At 42.1% G+C, this 23849-nt stretch overlaps 1 protein-coding gene across 4 annotated transcripts; it reads right to left on the bottom strand.

Annotated features, from left to right (window-relative positions):
• Positions 1-1311: 1311 nt before the first annotated feature.
• creb1b (cAMP responsive element binding protein 1b) lies at positions 1312-18167 on the bottom strand. 4 transcript variants are annotated; one of them, XM_082968975.1, is made up of 8 exons: positions 18007-18167; positions 13980-14092; positions 13231-13401; positions 12893-12993; positions 12640-12788; positions 12210-12392; positions 11960-12116; positions 1312-2132 (listed from the first exon to the last, which is right to left on the bottom strand). In XM_082968975.1, exons 2-8 carry the CDS (start codon positions 14082-14084, stop codon positions 2111-2113), a joined length of 888 nt encoding a protein of 295 aa, XP_082825101.1. In that variant the 5' UTR covers positions 14085-14092; positions 18007-18167; the 3' UTR covers positions 1312-2110. The 4 variants fall into 4 exon arrangements, with proteins under 4 accessions (XP_082825101.1, XP_014028997.1, XP_014028999.1 ...); XM_014173522.3 differs by lacking the exon at positions 1312-2132 and adding an exon at positions 4243-9956; XM_014173524.3 differs by lacking the exon at positions 1312-2132 and adding an exon at positions 4243-9956 and having other exon boundaries at positions 13231-13398.
• Positions 18168-23849: the final 5682 nt, after the last annotated feature.

Here is a 23849-nt window from a genome sequence, read left to right as displayed (position 1 = left end):
TTCAGGACCCCTCTTAGCTTGACCTGCTAAAATCAACTATGTTAGCTACATAGCTAGTAGCTAGCTAATGAACAGATTTCCAGTCCCAAAGAGAGAACTATGAAAATACAAAAACACAACTGCAACAAAAATATCAAATGTTATATCACTTGAGAATAATGAAGCAAGTCCAGGTCTAATTTCTATGTTTCCTAACCTCAGATACAGAGACCTGTGAAAGCTGTTAATCCCTGTCTGTGGATGACTGTCCCAAAGAAAGTCCCAAGTCCTGGAGAGACTGAAGGGTATATCGCCAATGTGTTATATATGCTATTGGTTTACTGTTACAATTGGTTGTAGGACTACCAAAATACTGTTAAAAGTAACAATGCATAGACCTAGAACATGCATGGACAACCTTGCTCTTAGAGGTCTAGCTACTGGGTGTGCAGGTTTCTGTTCCAGCTCTGACATTCTGGCTATTATTTGTATTAGACACTATTCATCTAACTATCATCTCTTGTTTTAGAGTAAGATGAATGTTTAAACCCACTAACCATTTACATATGTGTTCTTTGTATGATATGAAATAAAGTGTTGATTCTTTGATTTAAGTTGTGTATTTTTTGGTCATTTAACATTCCTTGTTTGTCTGGTTGTCTGATTATATTGCACAGATTTGCAGCTGATGTCCTTGATCATTGCTATAGGTGTAACAATCCCTGTATGGCTGACCTAGGATGCAACCCCTGTCCACATCAGCACTTCATACCCACAAAGCAGCGTCCATTATCCTACAAAAACCAACATCTTGGTCGGGCTAGGATAACAGTACTTTAGTTCTCAGGGCAGGTGACATCACCACACGAAGGCTACTAGGGCTTTGTCTTTCCTTGATTACTCACATCCTACCTCCTCAACTGTATTGTCTTGCAACTGTATTGGAGGAGAAGGTGCAAGGTCCCTCCCCTCAGACCTATCCATGCTCTACCCTTTTGGTTACAGTGGATGTGAGATTATTTATGGCATGCATGCCAAATGCAGACATACGATGAGATTAATATTGACCTCGTGGGCATGTTTAATGCACTTGAACATTTGGCTTGTCATTTCTATACTGAAACCGGATTAGCAAATAAGAATGTTTACATTTTGTGGAGATGTTTTCTCCATTTCAAATTATACTATTAGAAATAGGAAACGCAATCACATATCAGAGATAATTTATGGCCTGAGGCACCTTAATTGGGGAGAATGGGCTCATAGTAATGGCTGGAACGTAAAAAAATGGAACGGTATCGAACACGTCAAACACATTGTTTCAGTGTGTTTGATACCGTTCCATTCACTCCATTCCATCCATTATTATGAACCATTCTCCCCTCTACAACCTTTTGTGGTGTGTGGGAATAATTTGCTAATAACTTGAAAGAATAGTAAAGGCTGATACTGGCAAGATCAGTGTGTGGGTTTTTCTTTTTCATGAGACAATTAATGAGGCTAACCATGTTGAAGGGTACTAGATTTGACTTCTACAGCTACTGTATGTGCCGTCATGAAATGGATTAGTGCGAGACCTATCCTTGTAATGAAGGTAGGTAGGCCTTAAGGATGACATGCACAGGAGAGAGATATTACTAGCACATATCACTATGAGTGTGTGCAGAAAGGAATTATTTAAGGTTATTTGATTTAATTTCAAAATACATGTTGCTTGAAGTAAAGTTGCAATTTGTTTGCTTCATGTATTATCCTGGTGTAATTAATATGCAGTTCTACATTATAACCACAAGTTGCCTTCCGAGTGGCGCAGCGGTCTAAGGCACTGCATCGATCCTGGGCTGTGTCGCAGCCGGCTTCGACCGGGAGACCCATGAGGCGGCGCACAATTGGCCCAGTGTCGTCCGGGTTAGGGGGGGGTTTGGCAAGGCAGGGATGTTCTTGTCCCATCGCGCCTGTGGAGGGTCGGGCGCATGCACGTCGCCAGTTTGACGGTGTTTCCTCTGAAACATTGGTGTGGCTGGCTTCTGGTTTAAATGGGCAGTGTGTCAAGAAGCAGTGCGGCTTGGCAGGGTTGTGTTTCGGAGGACGCATGGCTCTTGACCTTTGCAGCGATGGGACAAGACTGTAACTACGAATTGGATATCATGAAACTGGGGAGAAAAAGGAGGTACAAAATAAACATGATCAGCGTTAGCATTTGTACAATAGTCTCCTATAGCTTTACAATGTAAACAAACCACTAGCTAGGTCTAGTAACGTGAGGTCAATAATACATGCCTAGGACAAGCTAGTGGGTCATTTAAACTACAGTATATTTCATAATTGAAACTAAGTGAGCTATACACCTGGGTAAAATATACTGCTCAAAAAAATAAAGGGAACACTTAAACAACACAACCTAGATCTGAATGAAAGAAATAATCTTATTAAATACTTTTTTCTTTACATAGTTGAATGTGCTGACAACAAAATCACACACAAATAATCAATGGAAATCCAATTTATCAACCCATGGAGGTCTGGATTTGGAGTCACACTCAAAATTAAAGTGGAAAACCACACTACAGGCTGATCCAACTTTGATGTAATGTCCTTAAAACAAGTCAAAATGAGGCTCAGTAGTGTGTGTGGCCTCCACGTGCCTGTATGACCTCCCTACAATGCCTGGGCATGCTCCTGATGAGGTGGCGGATGGTCTCCTGAGGGATCTCCTCCCAGACCTGGACTAAAACATCCGCCAACTCCTGGACAGTCTGTGGTGCAACGTGGCGTTGGTGGATGGAGCGAGACATGATGTCCCAGATGTGCTCAATTGGATTCAGGTCTGGGGAACGGGCGGGCCAGTCCATAGCATCAATGCCTTCCTCTTGCAGGAACTGCTGACACACTCCAGCCACATGAGGTCTAGCATTGTCTTGCATTAGGAGGAACCCAGGGCCAACCGCACCAGCATATGGTCTCACAAGGGGTCTGAGGATCTCATCTCGGTACCTAATGGCAGTCAGGCTACCTCTGGCGAGCACATGGAGGGCTGTGCGGCCCCCCAAAGAAATGCCACCCCACACCATGACTGACCCACCGCCAAACCGGTCATGCTGGAGGATGTTGCAGGCAGCAGAACGTTCTCCACGGCGTCTCCAGACTCTGTCACGTCTGTCACATGTGCTCAGTGTGAACCTGCTTTCATCTGTGAAGAGCACAGGGTGCCAGTGGCGAATTTGCCAATCTTGGTGTTCTCTGGCAAATGCCAAACGTCCTGCACGGTGTTGGGCTGTAAGCACAACCCCCACCTGTGGACGTCGGGCCCTCATACCACCCTCATGGAGTCTGTTTCTGACCGTTTGAGCAGACACATGCACATTTGTGGCCTGCTGGAGGTCATTTTGCAGGGCTCTGGCAGTGCTTCTCCTGCTCCTCCTTGCACAAAGGCGGAGGTAGCGGTCCTGCTGCTGGGTTGTTGCCCTCCTACGGCCTCCTCCACGTCTCCTGATGTACTGGCCTGTCTCCTGGTAGCGCCTCCATGCTCTGGACACTACGCTGACAGACACAGCAAACCTTCTTGCCACAGCTCGCATTGATGTGCCATCCTGGATGAGCTGCACTACCTGAGCCACTTGTGTGGGTTGTAGACTCCGTCTCATGCTACCACTAGAGTGAAAGCACCGCCAGCATTCAAAAGTGACCAAAACATCAGCCAGGAAGCATAGGAACTGAGAAGTGGTCTGTGGTCACCACCTGCAGAACCACTCCTTTATTGGGGGTGTCTTGCTAATTGCCTATAATTTCCACCTGTTGTCTATTCCATTTGCACAACAGCATGTGACATTTATTGTCAATCAGTGTTGCTTCCTAAGTGGACAGTTTGATTTCACGGAAGTGTGATTGACTTGGAGTTACATTGTGTTGTTTAAGTGTTCCCTTTATTTTTTTGAGCAGTGTATATTTGCGTTTTGGAGGAAGTAGAAGAAGACCTAGGAGAGACAGATTGGTGAGGGGAAAGAGAGAGGTTGATAGTGAGAATTACTGCTGCTAGCTAACTTTTGATGTAAACAATGTGGCCGTCAAACATTGGACTCGTATGCTAGCTACATTTAGTTTAGTTATATTGTTGGCTGTCTTCAGAGAAATGATCTGGCTAACAAGGTAAGCTGATCTTTACCTTGACATCACGCTAGCTCTGTGGTTATTTGCTGTGCTCGCCAATCGAACATGTTATTGTTCTGACAGTTCAAATGGTGTATAAAATGATGAGAAATAAGGCACTTTGAATGCAATTTATTGTGGCATAAATGTTTACAAAAGAGTGGTACAATGTTGTTACATAGCGCTTTCAAAATGTCTAACTGTCCATGACCGTGGGAAGATGTTTCGGGGTGGGGGCGCTGACATTTTTTGTAGATTTTTTGTCTGCTGACAAGTACTTTGCTTCGCTCCACTTGTACAGGAGTAATAAAGGCCTAGTGCACTAATTTGATTAAATGTTTATTTCTTTATTGATCAGAGGACAGCACCCCTACTCCCCGCGGCTTTGTATCTGTCTGAAGTGTGGATCGTTTAGCGCTGTTTAATGCTGTTCACAGACAGTATATACAATGAACAGATACACAACTGGAACACAATAAAACCTTCCTTAACAGGATTACATTATGTACAATAAATGGTATTTAAAGATTACAATTTGTAAAATTGGCAATATTCAAACAGGGCACAAAAGTTTAGAAAAAGGTTATTATTCAAAGTTCCACTATGACAGGCTGTTCATGCAAGAAGTAAAGCTAGGTTATGTACCTCAAAATGGTACAGAAACCAAACCACTGTAGGCTATTGATATTTTTTTTATTCATTCAGCTACTTAAATTGAATTAAATGCTAAATAAAAAAGCCTATAGGCAAGTTTACCTCTTGGTATCATCACTGGTATTTTGTCAAGATGAATTCTTCTTCTGTTCAAGAAAACCTCACCTACTGTTTTGTAAGCACCATTGACCTGCTCTGCTCAGTTCTGCTCTTCTGTCATAAAATAATTAGTTTTACAGAGCCAGCAAAGCTGAAGCTCAAGGTGTGCTGTGTCAAATTGCATCCCTTCAGCATGAATCCATAATCTACCCTGAAAAAGCTCTGCTGAGAGATTACCTCTGCAATTTGTCATGCTTGGATTCAGCCGCACAAATGACTTGTCAAAGCGTCTAAAAACTGAAAGAGTAGGGCCAGGACAAGGTAATGATCCATACGACTCAATAGATGGCTTTGCCGTTTGCAAGCAACAGAAGAACAAAATTACAGTGCTACCCTTGCACAATGATAATCAGAAACATTACTTTCTGTGACCATTTCACACAAACCCAACCCACTTTTCTTTTTACAATACCATTCACATAATATGATGAATGCTGTACATTATAAACAGTCCTTTAATGTAGAAAAATAAAGCAAGCAGAGTGATACTGGATTGACTGAATCTCAACGTACAAACACAGTACAAATGATAACCATTAACAAACTACCCACATCCTAACAGAAAACTCAAGAAGCTATGCTTTGTTATATGTTTGATGTGCATGAGATGAATCTGGGTATTCACATTGAAGATACATTCCAATTCCAATGTGTTGATTTGTTTTTCATGGTTCACCCAGGATCAATATATTTAGATTCCTGATGCGTACTCCTGAATACAAAAAGACTAACAAACTAGGATTTTGGTACTGATTATTTCCACAAATAATGTTTTTTTTTAAAGATATTACAGGTTTGGAGTTGGCTGAACCATGTATTTATTTCACATTCAATTCAGGAATATTCTAGTGTCTAAAATGAATTCTTATTTATAAAGTACAAAAAAAGACAAAAAATGTAGGAAGAAATGCATTTACTGTACCGTGACATTACATATGACATAATATCTAACAAAAAGAAAAAAATGCTTTTGTTGCATGATGGTGTTGCTTCCCCCTAGGGGGGGTGGGGGGTGTGCTCTGTGATGAAATGCATTTATAGTAAGCATGTTACAACATTCGCAAGAGGCTTTTACAACCACTTAGGGCTCTCAGTCCTCTGTACAGATGAGTGGTGTGGCCGGCAGCATCACATTTATTTCTTAGCCATTTACAGCTTAATGAAACCCAGAGGAATAATTGAACTAATATGTCTTGTGAGTCGTAATAGCTTCCAACAGGCTGTTCACTCGCCTGTCTCAAAAGAAGATGAGCAGAGCACCACGAAGCATGATGAGTTTAAAAAAGGCCTTTTTCTTAAATAGCTGCCGACATTGTAATAGGCCTGGTTTGCTAAAAGGAATATACGTATATATTTTTTGATTTTTTTATGTGCTGCAGTATATGATACAAATACGTTAATCTATATTGGTTTCATATTATGCATAACAATTTTCTTATCAAATCAATAGAAATATCATAGTAAAATCTACACATGCTGTAGGCTCCATGTACAGTAATTATATCAAAAGAAAGATAATCAATATGTAATACAACATGGTACTACTTTATCCTATCATAAACAGAATATAAAGTATCTCTGTCTGTGATGTTGGAAGATTGATCCCAAGTCCTACATAAACCTACTAACGAATTCTTAATGTAATCATATACACTACCGTTCAAAAGTTTGTGGTCACTTAGAAATGTCCTTGTTTTTGAAAGAAAAGCTAATTTTTTGTCCATTAAAATAACATCAAATTGATCAGAAATACAGTGTGGACATTAATGTTGTAAATGACTATTGTAGCTGGAAACGGCAGATTTTTTTAATGGAATATCTACATAGGCGTACAGAGGCCCATTATCAGCAACCATCACTCCTGTGTTCCAATGGCACGTTGTGTTAGCTAATCCAAGTTTATCATTTTAAAAGGCTAATTGATCATTAGAAAACCCTTTTGCAATTATGTTAGCACAGCTGAAAACTGGTGTCTTGAATAAAGAAGCAATAAAACTGGCCTTTAGACTACTCGAGTATCTGGAGCATCAGCATTTGTGGGTTCCATTACAGGCTCAAAATGGCCAGAATCAAATAACTTTCTTCTGAAACTCGTCAGTCTATTCTTGTTCAGAGAAATTAAGGCTATTCCATGCAAGAAATTGCCAAGAAACTGAAGATCTCGTACAACACTGTGTACTACTCTCTTCACAGAACAGCGCAAATTGGCTCTAGCCAGAATAGAAAGAGGAGTGGGAGGCCTCGGTGCACAACTGAGCAAGAGGAAAAGTACATTAGAGTGTCAAGTTTGAGAAACAGATGCCTCACAAGTCCTCAACTGGCAGCTTCATTAAATAGTACCCGCAAAACACCAGTCTCAACATCAACAGTGAAGAGGCGACTCCGGGATGCTGGCCTTCTAGGCAGAGTTGCAAAGAAAACATCATATCTCAGACTGTCCAATAAAAAGAAAAGATTAAGATGGGCAAAAGAACAGACACTGGACAGAGGAACTCTTGCCTAGAATGATCAATTAGCCTTTTAAAATGATAAACTTGGATTAGCTAACAGAACGTGACATTGGAACACAGGAGTGATGGTTGCTGATAACGGGCCTCTATACGCCTATGTAGATAATTCATTAAAAATCAGCTGTTTCCAGCTACAAACGTCATTTATAACATTAACAATGTCTACACTGTATTTCTGTTCAATTTAATGTTATTTTAATGGCCCCAAAAAATGTGCTTTTATTTTAAAACAAGGACATTTCTCAGTGACCCCAAACTTTTGAACGGTAGTGTATGTACTGAATGTATGTACAGTAGTACACTCACCATACATATGTGGATGCCGGAGATTACAAATGTATCTATTCCAACAAGATTTACTTGGGTGAATTTAATCTCAGATAATTGCCATTAACCCATAGAGGGCTATGTGGTGTGTACTGACAACTTTTTCCTGTATTCAGACATGAATGTGTTTTCTTCAGTAGTTATATGGGATCCATATTCCACCACCACATAGCAACAGCCCAAATCTTTAGAGCGTAACAAAAGTAGCTCAAATCTCAGATATCAAAATGTAACGAAATAAAGAAAATACCCAAGACACTTGAAATGGAAGATGAATCCGAGTTGATGGGTTATACTGATTATGTAGGCTTAACCTAAGCACTGAGATCTAGAAAATAACAATCTGATCTCATATGATCTACTGAGCAGGGCCCGGTTTCTTGATAGCAATGGAATTTAGGCGTGTTTTAACAATGTATCTTTCCCGAAGATGTAACATGCGTTTCCCAAAACACCACACAGAGAGAACGCTCGCTAAGAGCGTCGTTTGATCATGTGTCGATACTGATAGGTTTGAAAGAAAGAGAACTTTCCTCAACATTCTAATTATTTCACAATACTGATGACAGATCAGCTCCTAGAGTGATATTACCATGGCTGCAGGAAGTTGTTTTGGGGTGGGGGTGCTGAAATGTTTTGTCGACGGGGGAGTTGGGGGCCCCCGCTCTGCTGATGAGTATTATTCTCCTCTCATACAGGGGTAATAAAGGCCTAGTGCACCAATTTGGTTTATTGTGATTTATCAGGGGGTGATGCAGCACCCTTACTTCCCGCGGCTATGGATATTACCACCTACGGATGCAAATATTGAGGCGCCTTAGTCTAATGCTTACCCACTAAATCAAAGATTTGGCACATCACTGAGCACGTTAGGCTACACATCATGAAATATATTGAGACAAATTACAAACAGTAGCCTACAAGTAGCAAAATAGAACTCGATTGAACATGGTATGCATTTCAATAGGACTGAAATAGGTCTATATCCTACTGTTTATATTTTAATGAAGTCATCTCTGTTTTCATTTGAAGCATATTTTTATACGTTGCTCGTTTGTGTCAATTACAAAGACATTGTCAACTTTGCATTTGTAGTCAACATTGTTCTGAAGTTATCGGCGGTCACAGAGAGCCGGATAAACCATGTGATGTTTAGCGGAGATCTGTATATAAAGGAGGGCAGAAAAGCCTCTAAGGACGCACTGCTGTTCTACGAGTGGTCTGAAGCATGCGTTAGATTACGAGCGCTTTCAAGTGCAATGTTAATAACGAGGCTCCTACGAAGGTTCTAACGATGAACTTAGCCTTAAGATGCTTTTGGGAAACCGGGCCCAGGGAATTCTACAATGTCTTAACTGACTCCAATGCCAGGGTTCTGGAGGCTACCTTGACTTCCTTGTCTTGACTTCCTCTTGAGCTGATTGGACATTCAGACGCTAACCCTTTTGTTTGATTGGCTAACCATAGTGAAGACTTAAGAGGCTTTGGGTTAATAAAAAATGACTATGTCAGAAGTCTGTGACTTCTCTTCCCAGTAATCAAACCCCAAACAAGAAGCTTGAATAGTGTAAAAGAGTTAGTGTTTTGTTTCACCACATTATCCCTGGAACCATAACTGATGAATGGATCCTCATCCTTTCAGTTCCGTGGTGGGATAATATTGAGAGAAGTTGGGAGAGGCAAAGAAAGATGAAAAGGTGGATAACAAGTGAGCGGGAGAAGAAGGAGTGGAAGCAAGAGGATGTGAGAGAGAAGACAGGGTGAAAATGGATTGGTGGATGGGAGATTGGGGGACGTATGGGCCAGAGTGGTCGTGTTTACTACAAAACTACAACTCCCACAAAGCACTGTCCATCACTGATCTCCAGTCCATCAATCCATTTTCATTCTGTCTTCTCTCTCACATCCTCTTGCTTCAGATGTCATGGGTCATGCCCGTAGGCCAATGCTTGGCAGAGTCTCTGTACAGGTCAGTGGGCAGTCTGATGCCCGCTGAATAGGGAGTGACAGTTGGGCTAGGATGGGTTATTTTGAAGCTACTCAGATTTATGGCAGTACAGGTCTTTAAGTGCTTTCAGTTCCTCTATGAGGGTTTTGTTCTGGTTCTCCAGCACGGCCACGCGGTTCTCAAGACACTTGACATACTCCTTCTTCTTCCTGCGACACTCGCGGGCCGCCTCTCTGTGACACAACAAGGACCAAGACACAGTTAGGGAAACCTCTGGCTATTGGCTCAGCTGCATGGGATGGTACACATCATCTTCTCTAGAGCAGCTTCTAGTTGAAGTCTTGAAGTTTTTCTTCATTTGTAAATATGTGTATACAGTGGGGCAAAAAAGTATTTAGTCAGCCACCAATTGTGCAAGTTCTCCCACTTAAAAAGATGAGAGAGGCCTGTAATTTTCATCATAGGTACAGTTCAACTATGACAGACAAAATTAGAAAAAAAATCCAGAAAATCACATTGTAGGATTTTTAATGAATTTATTTGCAAATTATGGTGGAAAATAAGTATTTGGTGAATAACAAAAGTTTATCTCAATACTTTGTTATATACCCTTTGTTGGCAATAACACAGGTCAAACGTTTTCTGTAAGTCTTCACAAGGTTTTCACACACTGTTGCTGGTATTTTGGCCCATTCCTCCATGCAGATCTCCTCTAGAGCAGTGATGTTTTGGGGCTGTCGCTGGGCAACACGGACTTTCAACTCCCTCCAAAGATTTTCTATGGGGTTGAGATCTGGAGACTGGCTAGGCCACTCCAGGACCTTGAAATGCTTCTTACGAAGCCACTCCTTCGTTGCCCGGGCGGTGTGTTTGGGATCATTGTCATGCTGAAAGACCCAGCCACGTTTCATCTTCAATGCCCTTGCTGATGGAAGGAGGTTTTCACTCAAAATCTCACGATACATGGCCCCATTCATTCTTTCCTTTACACGGATCAGTCGTCCTGGTCCTTTGCAGAAAAACAGCCCCAAAGCATGATGTTTCCACCCCCATGCTTCACAGTAGGTATGGTGTTCTTTGGATGCAACTCAGCATTCTTTGTCCTCCAAACACGACGAGTTGAGTTTTTACCAAAAAGTTATATTTTGGTTTCATCTGACCATATGACATTCTCCCAATCCTCTTCTGGATCATCCAAATGCTCTCTAGCAAACTTCAGACGGGCCTGGACATGTACTGGCTTAAGCAGGGGGACACGTCTGGCACTGCAGGATTTGAGTCCCTGGCGGCGTAGTGTGTTACGGATGGTAGGCTTTGTTACTTTGGTCCCAGCTCTCTGCAGGTCATTCACTAGGTCCCCCGTGTGCTTCTGGGATTTTTGCTCACCGTTCTTGTGATCATTTTGACCCCACGGGGTGAGATCTTGCGTGGCGCCCCAGATCGAGGGATATTATCAGTGGTCTTGTATGTCTTCCATTTCCTAATAATTGCTCGCACAGTTGATTTCTTCAAACCAAGCGGCTTACCTATTGCAGATTCAGTCTTCCCAGCCTGGTGCAGGTCTACAATTTTGTTTCTGGTGTCCTTTGACAGCTCTTTGGTCTTGGCCATAGTGGAGTTTGGAGTGTGACTGTTTGAGGTTGTGGACAGGTGTCTTTTATACTGATAACAAGTTCAAACAGGTGCCATTAATACAGGTAACGAGTGGAGGACAGAGGAGCCTATTAAAGAAGAAGTTACAGGTCTGTGAGAGCCAAATACTTATTTTCCACCATAATTTGCAAATAAATTCATAAAAAATCCTACAACGTGATTTTCCCGATTTTTTCTCTCTCATTTTGTCTGTCATAGTTGACGTGTACCTATGATGAAAATTACAGGCCTCTCTCATCTTTTTAAGTGGGAGAACTTGCACAATTGGTGGCTGACTAAATACTTTTTTGCCCCACTGTATATAGCCTGTGACTGCATAGAATACTTCCAATCCTTTATGCTGTACTTGTTTTGTGTTGTATGTTATGTGTCTTGTATCTAGCAATCCGTCACCACACATGAAGTTATTGGAATTGAATGAATTGATGGTCTTGGTTACACTTTACTTAATGCAAGCAGCTATAATGCTTTATTACTTGTAGCATGTATAAGCCCTAAAATGGCTTATTATAAGGTTTACAGGTCTTGGCTAAATGGAGTTCACAGTAGACCATAACCAAAGGGAACCTCACTCTGTCCTTACCTGTTCTTCATGAGTCTGACCTCTCTCTTGCGGGTAACTTCTACCTCTGGGCCCCCCTGGCCAGACAGGGCAGGGGAGGAGGCCATGACCACCCCAGGGGCGATGGTGCTAGTGGGGGCCGTGCGGATCTGGTAGGCCTGCACATCTCCTGACGCAGCTGGGGAACAATGGAAATGATCCAAACGATCTCAAACACTCCGATTGACTGTGCGTTTTTATCCATATCAAGAGGTAAGGCACTACCACTCACCTTGCACTACCACCTGGTTGCTGGGCACCAGGATCTGCTGGCCGTCCGAGGTCTGAGCGTACTGCAGGATGGTGGTGCCCTGCTGGGCGGCCGCAGCGTTGGTCATAGTCAGGGTCTGCAGTCCCTGGATCCCGTCTGTTCCGTTATTGGCCAGCTGGATTGCACCGCCCTGGGTGATGGCGACTGGGAGAGGAGAGGGAAGGGAAGGAGAGAGAGAGACAAAGAGAAGACAAAGAGAGAGACAGAGAATGAGGGCAGACAAAGAGAGAGCGAGAGAAGGAAAATAATAAGGTTGTAACATTAGCAACTAAACATCTTGCTTAAAATACCCTCTTAAATTACCTCTGTCAGTGACTGAAAAAATAACTTTTGCTGCTCCGATGACACTGACATTGTTGAGTAAAAGAACAAAGGGTCAAACGTGACGTACTGTACTGGCCACTGCTGGTCTGGTAGATGGGGCATGATGTGGGCATGGTAACCGTGGTGATGGCGGGCGCTGTGTCCTCCTCCGACTTCTCTTCCTCGATCCTGGGAACCCCTGGGGTGTCACCTGATGACAGGTCATTCAGGATCTTCCTGTTAGGGTTAGAGGTCAGAGGGCAGGATGTCAGATAAACACCAAGAAACACCTACAGTAATCACAGTACTGGATAATCACACACACACACACCAAAGTGTACCTATATGAGGGGCGACGTGAGAGGATCTCTCTGCGTTTCTGAGAGTCAGTCACACTGTCCACTGACTCCTGAGAGTCTTCACTCTCTGCTAGGGTGGAGATCTGGAAAAGTCCAATCAGGTGTGTTAGTGCTGGGCAGGAACAAATACTTACATACACTGTATTTCTTCAACACCAGGGTCGGTGATCATAATTGGTTTATTATGACCAGGTCTGGTTGGGGTCACAGTGAATTCTTCTAGTGCTAAGTTGTTGTATCTAAGCTAAGGCTTTGGCTAAAGTTTTTTATCTCAACGACAAAGCTCTACAAATAAAGGTTAGATGAAAAGGTCTACTCACCTGAACAGTCTGGACCTGTGGTGACTGTATGACCGAGGGCTGAGCGGCCTGGATGACCCCGTGAACCTGGACCGTCTGACCGTTGGGCAGCTGCACCAGGGTGACCGTAGGACCGCTGGATGTGGCGTGACCTGCTGCCATGGAAACCTGCAAAGCATAAACATAATCCTGCTGTCCAGGGGACACACACCTATAACTAGAACCCCCGAGTTCTCCTGGTCTGGAAAAACTTGGGGTTTTCTGGGCCCTACTACTTATGTTTATAAAACACCTGTTTGCTACATTCTTTTGTCTCTGTATGTATACATATTTACTGCATTGGTGTGCATATGAGAATGAAGCGGTGGCGTGAATGATGTCAGTATGTACAGTATATTCTGTGACATCCTACTGTCTCCTGCTTGCATCTTGCATCAGCCTGTTCTGCTGTAACTGAACTTGTGTGGGGGGGACTATTTCCATGTCTTCCTATTTCTAATACAACAGGGTCATGCTGACTACCGTCTCTCAGTGAGTCATACTGTATATAACTGCTGGGTGTCTGAAGTGGCAGACCATTCCCCATCAGTCAGTGAGTATGCACAACCCTGTGAGGGACTGGGTCCAGTCATAGATGAGTCAGTGGGTTAGTGAGTGGTAGATGTAATGTGCGAGTGTGTGGTAGGGAGGCAGAGTAGGCTTACCTGTGAGTGGTAGTAGTAATGTTATACTGTACTAGTGTGTGGTAGGTAGATGGGCAGGCTACTTACCTGTGCCAGGGTGGCTATCTGTGCCTGGGAGATCTGTTGGCTGTCTGTCTCTGACACTGCCGTGTCTCCTCCCTGATGAACCTCTGCTCCCGACTCCATGGTCATCGACTTAGCTGTAGGGGAAAAGGGAGAGAAGGTCATTAGGGTTAGAGAGGGCTTAGTTTGGACTTTCTGATTCATTTTAAGGATGTCTTGTTATGATCATTAAGGAGAAAATCTCAGTAATGCTGATGATCATTTCAACTGTTTTGACCTGGTTTTTGTTGAGAGATATGGTAGTATTGTGCTTAGTAGTACTTTCTACTTGTACTTATTTTGAAGGATTCAACACAACAGATAGTTAGTTACCCAGCACCAACTGGTATTTGGGGCGGCAGGTAGTCTAGTGGTTAGAGCGTTGGGCCAGTAACCGTAAGGTTGCTAGATCGAATCCCTGAGCTGACAAGGTAAAAATCTGTCGTTCTGCCCCTGAACAAGGCAGTTAACCCACCGTTCCTACGCCGTCATTGTAAATAAGACTTTGTTCTTAACTGACTTGCCTAGTTAAATAAAGGTAAAAATGTGCTATTATCATGCTAATTACCGTGTAATAGCAGATTGTGAGCAATGCATGTAATTAATCTACCTTCACAGCTCATTGAAAGGAAATCAGTGTCTGTCTCTAGAATCAACCCACTCCGTTTCTGTTAGACAAGTGTTTGTTTCTGCAAACTGACCACAGCCGTCCTTCCAGCTCTTATGAACAGAGTATTTAACAACGGAAACAAATGTGGATTATGTGACTGTTTGTAACTGACCCAGTTTTATATGTCTTGTGTCACTTAAAGGTGACTGGCAACATGATAGCTTGTACCTTCTCAGAAGTCAAGCGGGGCGAAGCCGCTTCTCACGGATGTAACTGAGAGGTCCAATGTAAGTTGATAAGTTCTCAGGGCTATTCCTAAGCTTTATCATACTCTTCTAAAGGTACCTAAGAGAGTTGGGGCAATGTGATGTCATTTTTGGTCTGGAAATCTTTTAGGAATGTCCTAAGACAACCTAGGAAAACAGATGGCATTACTATAAAGAACAAATGATTCCGTTCTGGCTGAGGAATACCTTGGAGACTGGCGTAGAGGAGTAAGGAAGTGACCCATTCCTAGGTTATAAACACACACACACAGACACACATTTACAAGCATTTCCCTACACCTGCAATAACATCTGCTAAATATGCGTTTGCGACCAATAAAATGTGATTCGACACAAACACACACCCTTATTCCCTGGAGAGGTCATTCATCTCATTGTCTAGGAATGCGTCACTTTCCTCCTTGCGGGTAGAGGGCCTAGCAGCTAGCGTGTGTTTGGTTTGGGCAGCTGACATTTCCCTCTGGTCCTCTGGGACACCTTGTTCAGCAGAAGGCCTGTACATCCACCTAATGGCTGCCAAACATAGCATGGCTGCACCTGAAATGGCATCCTATACCCTATATCAGGAGTTCCAAATAACATTCAGCCGTGGGCTGATTTTTCCTTGAGCGGATGGCCGGAGGGCCGGAACATAGTTAGAAATCATTTGTACAGTGCAAACAGACCGCAAGAATCCCAAACAGTATTTGACAAAAACAGAATCATTTTAAACCTTAATTACAGTGGAATACAATCACATATGCCTCTCTATTTATGCGTGGGAATACTTGGGAACAGATTTACTCAATTCAAATAATTTTGAGCTAATTCCCTGGTGATTTTTCAGTATTTTATGTCCAACAAAAAAATATTTCAAAACGAGGAATCTTTTCTCAGAAAACTTGGGGGGCCAAATAAAATAATTCGGCCCGTGAGTCACCTTTTGACCAGAGGCCAATAGAGCGCTGGCCAAAAGTAGTGCACTATTTACGGGATAGTGTGCTGGCCTCTGGTCAAAAGTAATGCACTATAAAGGGGAAAGGGTGCCATTTTGGACTCGTGCCATTTTCTTCCTTCTCTAGACCTTTAAGCTTGAATATTCTCCGATAGCTGTTGCTAAACTCCACAGAGTCCGACCAACTCAGACTTGGCAAACATGCACTGCCAGAAACCCATTACCAACATGTCATGCATTGGCTTTATCTGCTAGAGGCCTTTCCCAGATTCCCAAAACACTTCCTACTCCTCTGTCTTGTCAATATGCCATGTCTTTAGACTAGCCAGAGAAATGTTTCACCTAACAGGGATAGCTAGGACAGGGCACACACACGGGACAGGGCTCTCAGGCAGTCTGTGGCCATAGGCACATATGTGTTATGACTTGTCTGGTCTGCCAGCCCCACCCCAACGGCGCTAGCTCTGTCTGTCAGAGAATACAATGTTGGAAATCCCCCTACTACCAGTGACCATTGGCTGGCTGCTAAACATGGTAGTCTGGTTGTGATGGGGAGGAAGGGCCAGCAGCCACAAGCCCTCCCTCAGTGGAAAAGCAGGGTCATGAAAGAGGTGCCTGTTGCAGACAAAGGGAGAGAAAAAGCTTCATTCTCCCCTGCTAGTCAACTCTTTTTTCTTGACCTTTTAATTTTATTTAACCTTTTCAGAACCATAGAGAAAGAGCACGGCAGAAGAACATTTGTGGAATAAAGCTATCAACCATGAGTGTAGCCTGTAGATTTTGACAATGTAATAAAATAAAATGTTTTTACTAAATAGCAATGCAACAAGCAGTAATAGTGTGTAGAATGATCAATCATTATTAAAGTCCCATTCAAAAGAAGGCAGAAATGAAAGCATCGTGAGCTCACACACTGCATCACAGTCGGTCACAGTGCATAACATCTCTGTGAAATGTTAGAGTTCGCCCTCTTCAAAAGTCATTTGGGTGTGTTTGAGCGGTAAGGCTTAAGTAACCGACTGTAGACAAAAGTCGAGGAGTGAAGTTGGGGGAGACAGCTGAAAGTCGGACACTAATGTGGTTTTCAACAGCAAGGCTCAGTGCAACATGGCAGTATAAAAAAAGATTTCTCTAACCACCATATCACACATTTTCAAACTGTAAATATACGTGTTTACATTCAATTGTACATGTCGACTTAATATCTGCTCAGTGACAAGACAGAGAGCCACATGGAGAGTAGCGACGCCCCCTTTGTGTCATACCATTCATAAATAGTTTACCATTGGTTTTACATTTAGTTCACGACTATTTTTGTGAACTTTTGAGAACGATATATAAAATGATATCATGCTGTATAATATGTGAATATCCAAAATAGGCTTACCAAAAACTCATAGTGGCCTTATGCGTTTGAGAATGTTTTGACTAGACTACACTTACATAACTTTGTTTAGGCAAAAAAAAAAGACTAGAAGCAAATAGACTAGGCATATGGATACATAATCCAAATTCGGGCACGTGTCTAAACTGTCGATTCTTATTATAGACTAGGACAGCAAAGCAACAACCCTTCTCCCAAAGAGTTGGTTTGACAAGTGGACTAGGCCTACCCCTATAAATAAAATCGACATTTCTCATAATTTCTTATTCTGGTTTGAAAGCCAATACATCATTTTGCACTTTAAGAATTTAAGTTCAATAATACCCAACACATTTTTCGTACGAACAATTATTTAGCAGTTGAGTTTGGCTTATAGAACCACTACATTTTTTTAGGCTACATAAAATCTAAGAGAGCTACCTTTGCATTTCTACTCTACAGGCGATGGCTAGGCTGCTGCGCAAGAAGACCCACAGCGCGCAAGTAGCCTTCAATAAGCACAGAAAGCAGAAAGTCTAATATTTGATCACAGTGCGCATTTGCTTGTAATGTCGCATCACAGACTATGCTGTCCAAACAAGCAATGTTCTCGATCCTGACTGGCGAGCTAGCATACTCCTCATTCCCTGCCTTTTTCTACTAGCCGCAGCAGCCTCCCCTCCCTCCATGCCTGCATGACTGCCTGAAACAAGCCCGCCGCCATGATCTCTTTGTTCATCCGATATGAACCGGACCAGAATACAGTTTATGTGGGACGCGCCTTGTCTCTCTTCCCCTGGACACTAGTCCTCTCTTACCGAAACAGACTCCCTCGGTCACTCCCGGGCCCTCGGAGCTCCACTTTTATTCAGGCCGACACGTAAGAGACCGCGTCAGGCTACACCTCCGTCGCGTCACCGAGAACAACAACACCGAGAACGAGAGGGACGAAAATCAAATCGTCAGCGGCACCATCGAGAACGACCGAATGATGCGCGGAACAAGCCGAACAACTGACGGAGTAGACCGAAGTCATCTCGAAAATGGGCGGAAAGGAACGAACGTTTAGGCGAGACATAAATGGTCATAATTCTGTTACAAAGTAGCAGGGTATTTTTATACATTTAGCAAGGTTACTTTGTAGCGACTAGTTGGTAGTGCCAACCAAGTGAAGAGCAATGTTACAATGTGGCAACCTGTGCTGTGTGTGTCCCAAGGTTATTATAGTAAATTAAAACTAATAAAAAAAAAAAAAAAACAGAAATATCACATTTACATAAGTATTCAGACCCTTTAGTACTTTGTTGAAGCATCTTTGCCAGCAATTAGAGCATTGAGTCTTCTTGTGTATTAAGCTACAAGGTTGGCACACCTGTATTTGGGGAGTTTCTCCAATTCTTCTATGCAGATCCTCTCAAGCACTGTCAGGTTGGATGGGGAGGGTTTCTGCATAGCTATTTTCAGGTCTCTCCAGAGATGTTAGATCGGGTTCATGTCCAGGTTCTGGCTGGGCCACTCAAGGACATTGCGTTGTCTTGGCTGTGTGCTTAGGGTTGTTGTTCTGTTGGAAGGTGAACATTCACCCCAGTCTGAGGTCCTGAGTGCTCTGGAGCAGGTTTTCATCAAGGATCTCTCTATCCTTGGCTCTGTTCATCTTTCCCTCGATCCTGACTAGTCTCCCAGTCCCTGCTGCTGAAAAACATTCCCACAACATGATGCTGCCACCACCAAGATTCACCGTAGGGATGGTGCCAGGTTTCCTCCAGACATGACACTTGGCATTTAGGCTGAAGAGTTCAATCTTGTTTTCATCAGACCAGAGAATCTTGTTTCTCATGGTCTGAGAGTCCTTTAGGTGCCTTTTGGCAAACTCCAAGCAGGCTGTCATGTGTCTTTTACTGAGAAGTGGCTTCCGTCTGGCCACTCTATCATAAAGGTCTGATTGGTGGAATGCGGCAGAGATGGTTGTCCTTCTGGAATGTTCTCCCATTTCCACAGAGGAACTCTGGAGTGCTGTCAGAGTGACCATCGGGTTCTTGGTCATCTCCCTGACCAAGGCCCTTCCCCCCCAATTGCTCTGTTTGGCCAGGCGGCCAGCTCTAGGAAGAGCCTTGGTGGTTCCAAACCTCTTCCATTTAAGAATGATGGAGGTCACTGTGTTCTTGGGGACCTTCAATACTGCAGAAATGTTTTGGTACCCTTCCCCAGATCTGTGCCTCGACAAAATCCTGTTTTGTCGAGGCACAGATCTGGGGAAGGGTACCAAAACATTTCTGCAGTATTGAAGGTCCCCAAGAACACAGTGACCTCCATCATTCTTAAATGGAAGAGGTTTGGAACCACCAAGGCTACGGACAATTCCTTCGACCTTATGGCTTGGTTTTTGCTCTGACAGGCACTGTCAACTGTGGGACCTTATATAGACAGGTGTGTGCCTTTCTAAATCATGTACAATTAATTGAATTTACCAGAAGTGGACTCCAATCAAGTTGTAGAAACATCTCAAGGATGATTAATGGAAACAGGATGCACCTGAGCTCAATTTCAAGTCTCATAGCAAAGGGTCTGAATACTTATGTAAATAAGTATTATGTTTTTTATTTCTAATAAATTTGTCAAAAATGTGAAAAAACTGTTTGCGCTTTGTCATTATTGGGTATTGTGTGTAGATCGATGAGGATTTTTAAAAAAATTGAATCAATTTCTGAATAAGGTTGTAACATAACACAATGTGGAAAAAGTCAAGGGGTCTGAATATTTTCTGGATGCACTGTATATTGTCACAAGTAGATTATTGGATTTATTTATGTTAGAAATGTGGATCACATGTAGGCCTATGTATCTAGATTGTAAGGATGTAAGGATAAACATGTATTTAAGCTCTAAATAGTAATCCACCTAAAACGGTAAACATGCATTAATAATAACCAATGATATGTGGCGACATCAACCGTTTATGAGCATTTAGTGCCTTTTGCTTCCAAAAAAACAGAAGAAGGTTGTCTCCCACAATGCTTTGGTTCCGACATCAAGTTGCAGTTGGTGAGGAGTCACTGCAAACATTTCCAGTCAACCTGGGTCGAAGGTTCATAACCTTTGTTGTAAAGGTCATGCAGTCCACATGTAGTCACAAGTTGGACAATGTTTATACACATAAAGCAACACACCTTGAAAGACAATGACCAATGTTGGTCAAGGTCTTGACAAACGTGATCTGCTAGAACGTGCCCAAAGTAGTAGTTGCTGGGCCAAAACAACGGGACAGCTGCCAAATTCTGCCAAATTCTGCCAAATTCTCCAAAATGATGTTGGAGGCGGCTTACGGTAGTGAAATGAACATTCAATTCTCTTGCTGGTGCACATTCCTGCTGTTGTGAAAAACTTGATCCAAAGATTAAGACAGTGACTATTGATCGCAGTCAAGGAAGAAGCTCGAAGAGTAAAAGGTTACATGTCCCTTATATAGTGGGAGGTGATAATACAATCATATTCACAACAGTTCTTCTATACAAGCAACGGTTACAGAACACAATGTCCTTGTGTTAGGGTGCAGTGACAACAGGAGTCTATGAAATGTATAACATCACAGTCCAACACAGAATAATAACATAACCCATGAGAAGTTACAACAGCTCACCACAATTCTGCCACAACACTGCAGTCAGAATGCCATGGCAATTGCACGCGCCATCAAAAACTTGAGACATCTGTGGTATTGTGTTGTGCGACAAAACTGCACATTTTAGAGTGGCCTTTTATTGTCCCCAGCACAAGGCGCACCTGTGTAATGGTGATGCTGTTTAATCCGCTTCTTGATATGCCACACTTGTCAGGTGGATGGATTATCTTGGCAAAGGAGAAATGTTCACTAACAGGGATGTAAACAAAATGTGTGCACAACATTTGAAAGAAATAAGATTTTTGTGCGTTATGAAAAAACAAACAAAAAGAATGTTCAGCTCATGAAACATGTGACCAACACTTTACATGTTTTATATTTTAGTTCAGTATAGTATACCCCTCTGGTTGTTGCGGAAATCCACCAACTACTACTGTTTACTTTGTGCATCTACATAATCTCTGCCTTTAAACAGAATCTAAACTACTGTATGACCTGACTCAGTGCGATCAGAGAAGGAGCAACCCCATTATTTCAGGGCAGATTTTTTTGTTTTGGCAGGGGATGCATAAAATACAAAAATGATAGATTCCAACTTCCACTGACAACTCTATAACAAGTACAAAGTAAGCGTTAAATAATTGCTATTTATAAAAGTATTGAGTGGTAGTGCATGTTTGAAGTTGCTAACTTAGTCCATTGGAAAACAGCGGATTGCATTGCACAATTTGACATCACAAGAATTATGTTTTTAATAGAAACTTTCTCAAGTAAAATTGAAAGTCACCCAGTAAAATCCTGCTTGAGAAAAAGTAAAAAAGTATTTGGTTTTAAATATACTTAAGTATCAAAAGTAAATGTAATTGCTAAAATATACTTAAGTATCAAAAGTAAAAGCAAAAATTATTTAAAATCCCTTATATTAAGTAAACCAGACGGCACGGTTTTCTTGTTTTTAAAATGTACGGATAGCCAGGGGCACGCTCCAACACTCAGACATCATTTACAAACAAAGTATTTGTGTTTAGTGAGTCCGCCAGATCACATGCAGTAGGCATGACCAGGGATTTACTCTTTAAATGCGTGAATTAGACCATTTTCCTGTCCTGCTAAGCATTCAAAATGTAACAAGTACTTTTGGGTGTGAGGGAAAATGTATGGAGTAAAAACAACATTATTTTCTTCAGGAATGTAGTGAAGTAAAAGGAAAAGTCATCAAAAATATGAATAGTAAAGTAAAGTACAGATACCCTAAAAAACGACTTAAGTATTACATTAAAGTATTTTTACTTAAGTACTTTACACCACTGGCCAATACGCCCAGTCACTACAAAGATACAGAGATACAAAGATACAAAGATCCTAACTCAGTTTCCGGAGACAAAGGTAACCGCTCAGTAATTTCACCATGAGGCCAGTGGTAACTTTAAAACAGTTACAGGAGAAAACCAAGGATGGATCAACAACATTGTAGTTACTCCACAATACTAACCTAATTGGCAGAGTGAAAAGAAGGAAGTGTGTACAGAATAAAAATATTCCAAAACATGCATCCTGCTTGCTACAAGGCATTAAAGTAATACTGCAAGAAATGTGGCAAAGGCAATTAACTTGTTGTCCTGAATACAAAGTGTTATGTTTGGGGCAAAACCAATACAACACATTACTGAGTACCACTCTCCATATTTTCAAGCATAGTGGTGGCTGCATCACGTTATGGGTATGCTTGTAATCGTTCAGAAATGGAATGGAGCTAAGCACAGGAAAAATCCTAGAGGAAAACCTGGTTCATTCTGCTTTCCACCAGACACTGGGAGATGAATTCACCTTTCAGCAGGACAATAACCTAAAAGGCAGAATCTACACTGGAGTTGTTTACCAAAAAGACAGTGAATTTTCTTGAGTGGCCGAGTTACAGTTTTTACTTAAATCTACTTGGAAATCTATGGCAAGACCTGAAAATGGGTGTCTAGCAATGATCAACAACCAATATGACAAAGCTTGAAGAATTTTTCAAAGAATAATGGTCAAATGTTGCACAATCCAGGTGTGGAAAGCTCTTAGAGCAGCGTTTTCCAAACTCGGTCCTGGGGCCCTGAAGGGGTGCATGTTTTTTTTTTTGCCCTAGCAATACACAGATGATTCAAATAATGAACTCATCATCAATCTTTGATTATTTGAATCAGCTGTGTAGTGCACAGGAGGTTCGTAGCACCTTAACTAGGGAGAATGGGCTTGTGGTAATGACTGGAGAGGAATACGTGAAATGGTATCAAAATCATCAAACATGGTTTCCAGGTGTTTGATGTCATTCCATTTGCTCCGTTCCTACCGTTATTATGAGCTGTTCTCCCTACAGCAGCCTCCTGCGGTGTAGTGCTAGGGCAAAAACCAAAACGTGCACCCCTCGGGGTCCTCAGGACCGAGTTTGGGAAACGCTGTGTTAGAAACTTACCCAGAAAGACTCACAGCTGTAATCACTGCCAAAGGTGCTACTACAAAGTATTGACCCAGGGGTGTGAATACTATGTAAGTTTAGATATTTCTGTATTTCATTTTCAATGAATTTGCAAAAATGTCCAAAACATGTTTTCACTTTGTCATTATGGGGTATTGTGTGTAGATGAGCGATAAAAACATCTATGTAATCAATTTTGAATTCAGGTTGTAACACAACAAAATGTGTAATAAGTCAATGTAAGCATGAAGACCTTCTGAAGGCACTGTATATGGACTTAGTCTAAAGTCTGTGAAAGCACAGTTGAACTTGGTGACAGTTCTATACAGTGGAGGCTAGCTCTATGAAGCCTTTTGTATAATCGTGTTGTTGTGTATTGTTAACCTGTTAACGACAAGCAAACCGGAACCTGAATTATTTAATAAACTTTGCTTGTTTTTTTTATACCTTCCGCCAACTGTTCCCTGTCCCCTAGAACCTGTGTTTTAAGTGGATAATGAATACACGTCCAAAATTGGAGGAAATAAAGAGACAAATTAAAGATAAGAATCAGACTTTTTTTTCTATTGCTCCTTGAATGAAAC

Source organism: Salmo salar, chromosome 25 (assembly GCF_965601325.2).
Source record: "Salmo salar chromosome 25, fSalSal1, whole genome shotgun sequence".
Classification (NCBI taxonomy): Eukaryota; Metazoa; Chordata; class Actinopteri; order Salmoniformes; family Salmonidae; genus Salmo; species Salmo salar.
The sequence above is the reverse complement of the archived record's forward strand: the minus strand, read 5'-3'. Positions and strand labels throughout refer to the sequence as shown.

Excerpts from the sequence above, each read along its gene's own strand:
- creb1b (XM_014173522.3), bottom strand. The coding sequence starts at position 14,084 with ATGACCATGGAGTCGGGAGCAGAGGTTCATCAGGGAGGAGACACGGCA. Across the intron at positions 13,402-13,979 it reads AGATAGCCACCCTGGCACAG|CAGGATTATGTTTATGCTTT; the intron begins GTAAGTAGCCTG and ends TCCCCTGGACAG. Across the intron at positions 12,393-12,639 it reads GACCAGCAGTGGCCAGTACA|TCGCCATCACCCAGGGCGGT; the intron begins GTACGTCACGTT and ends CTCCTCTCCCAG.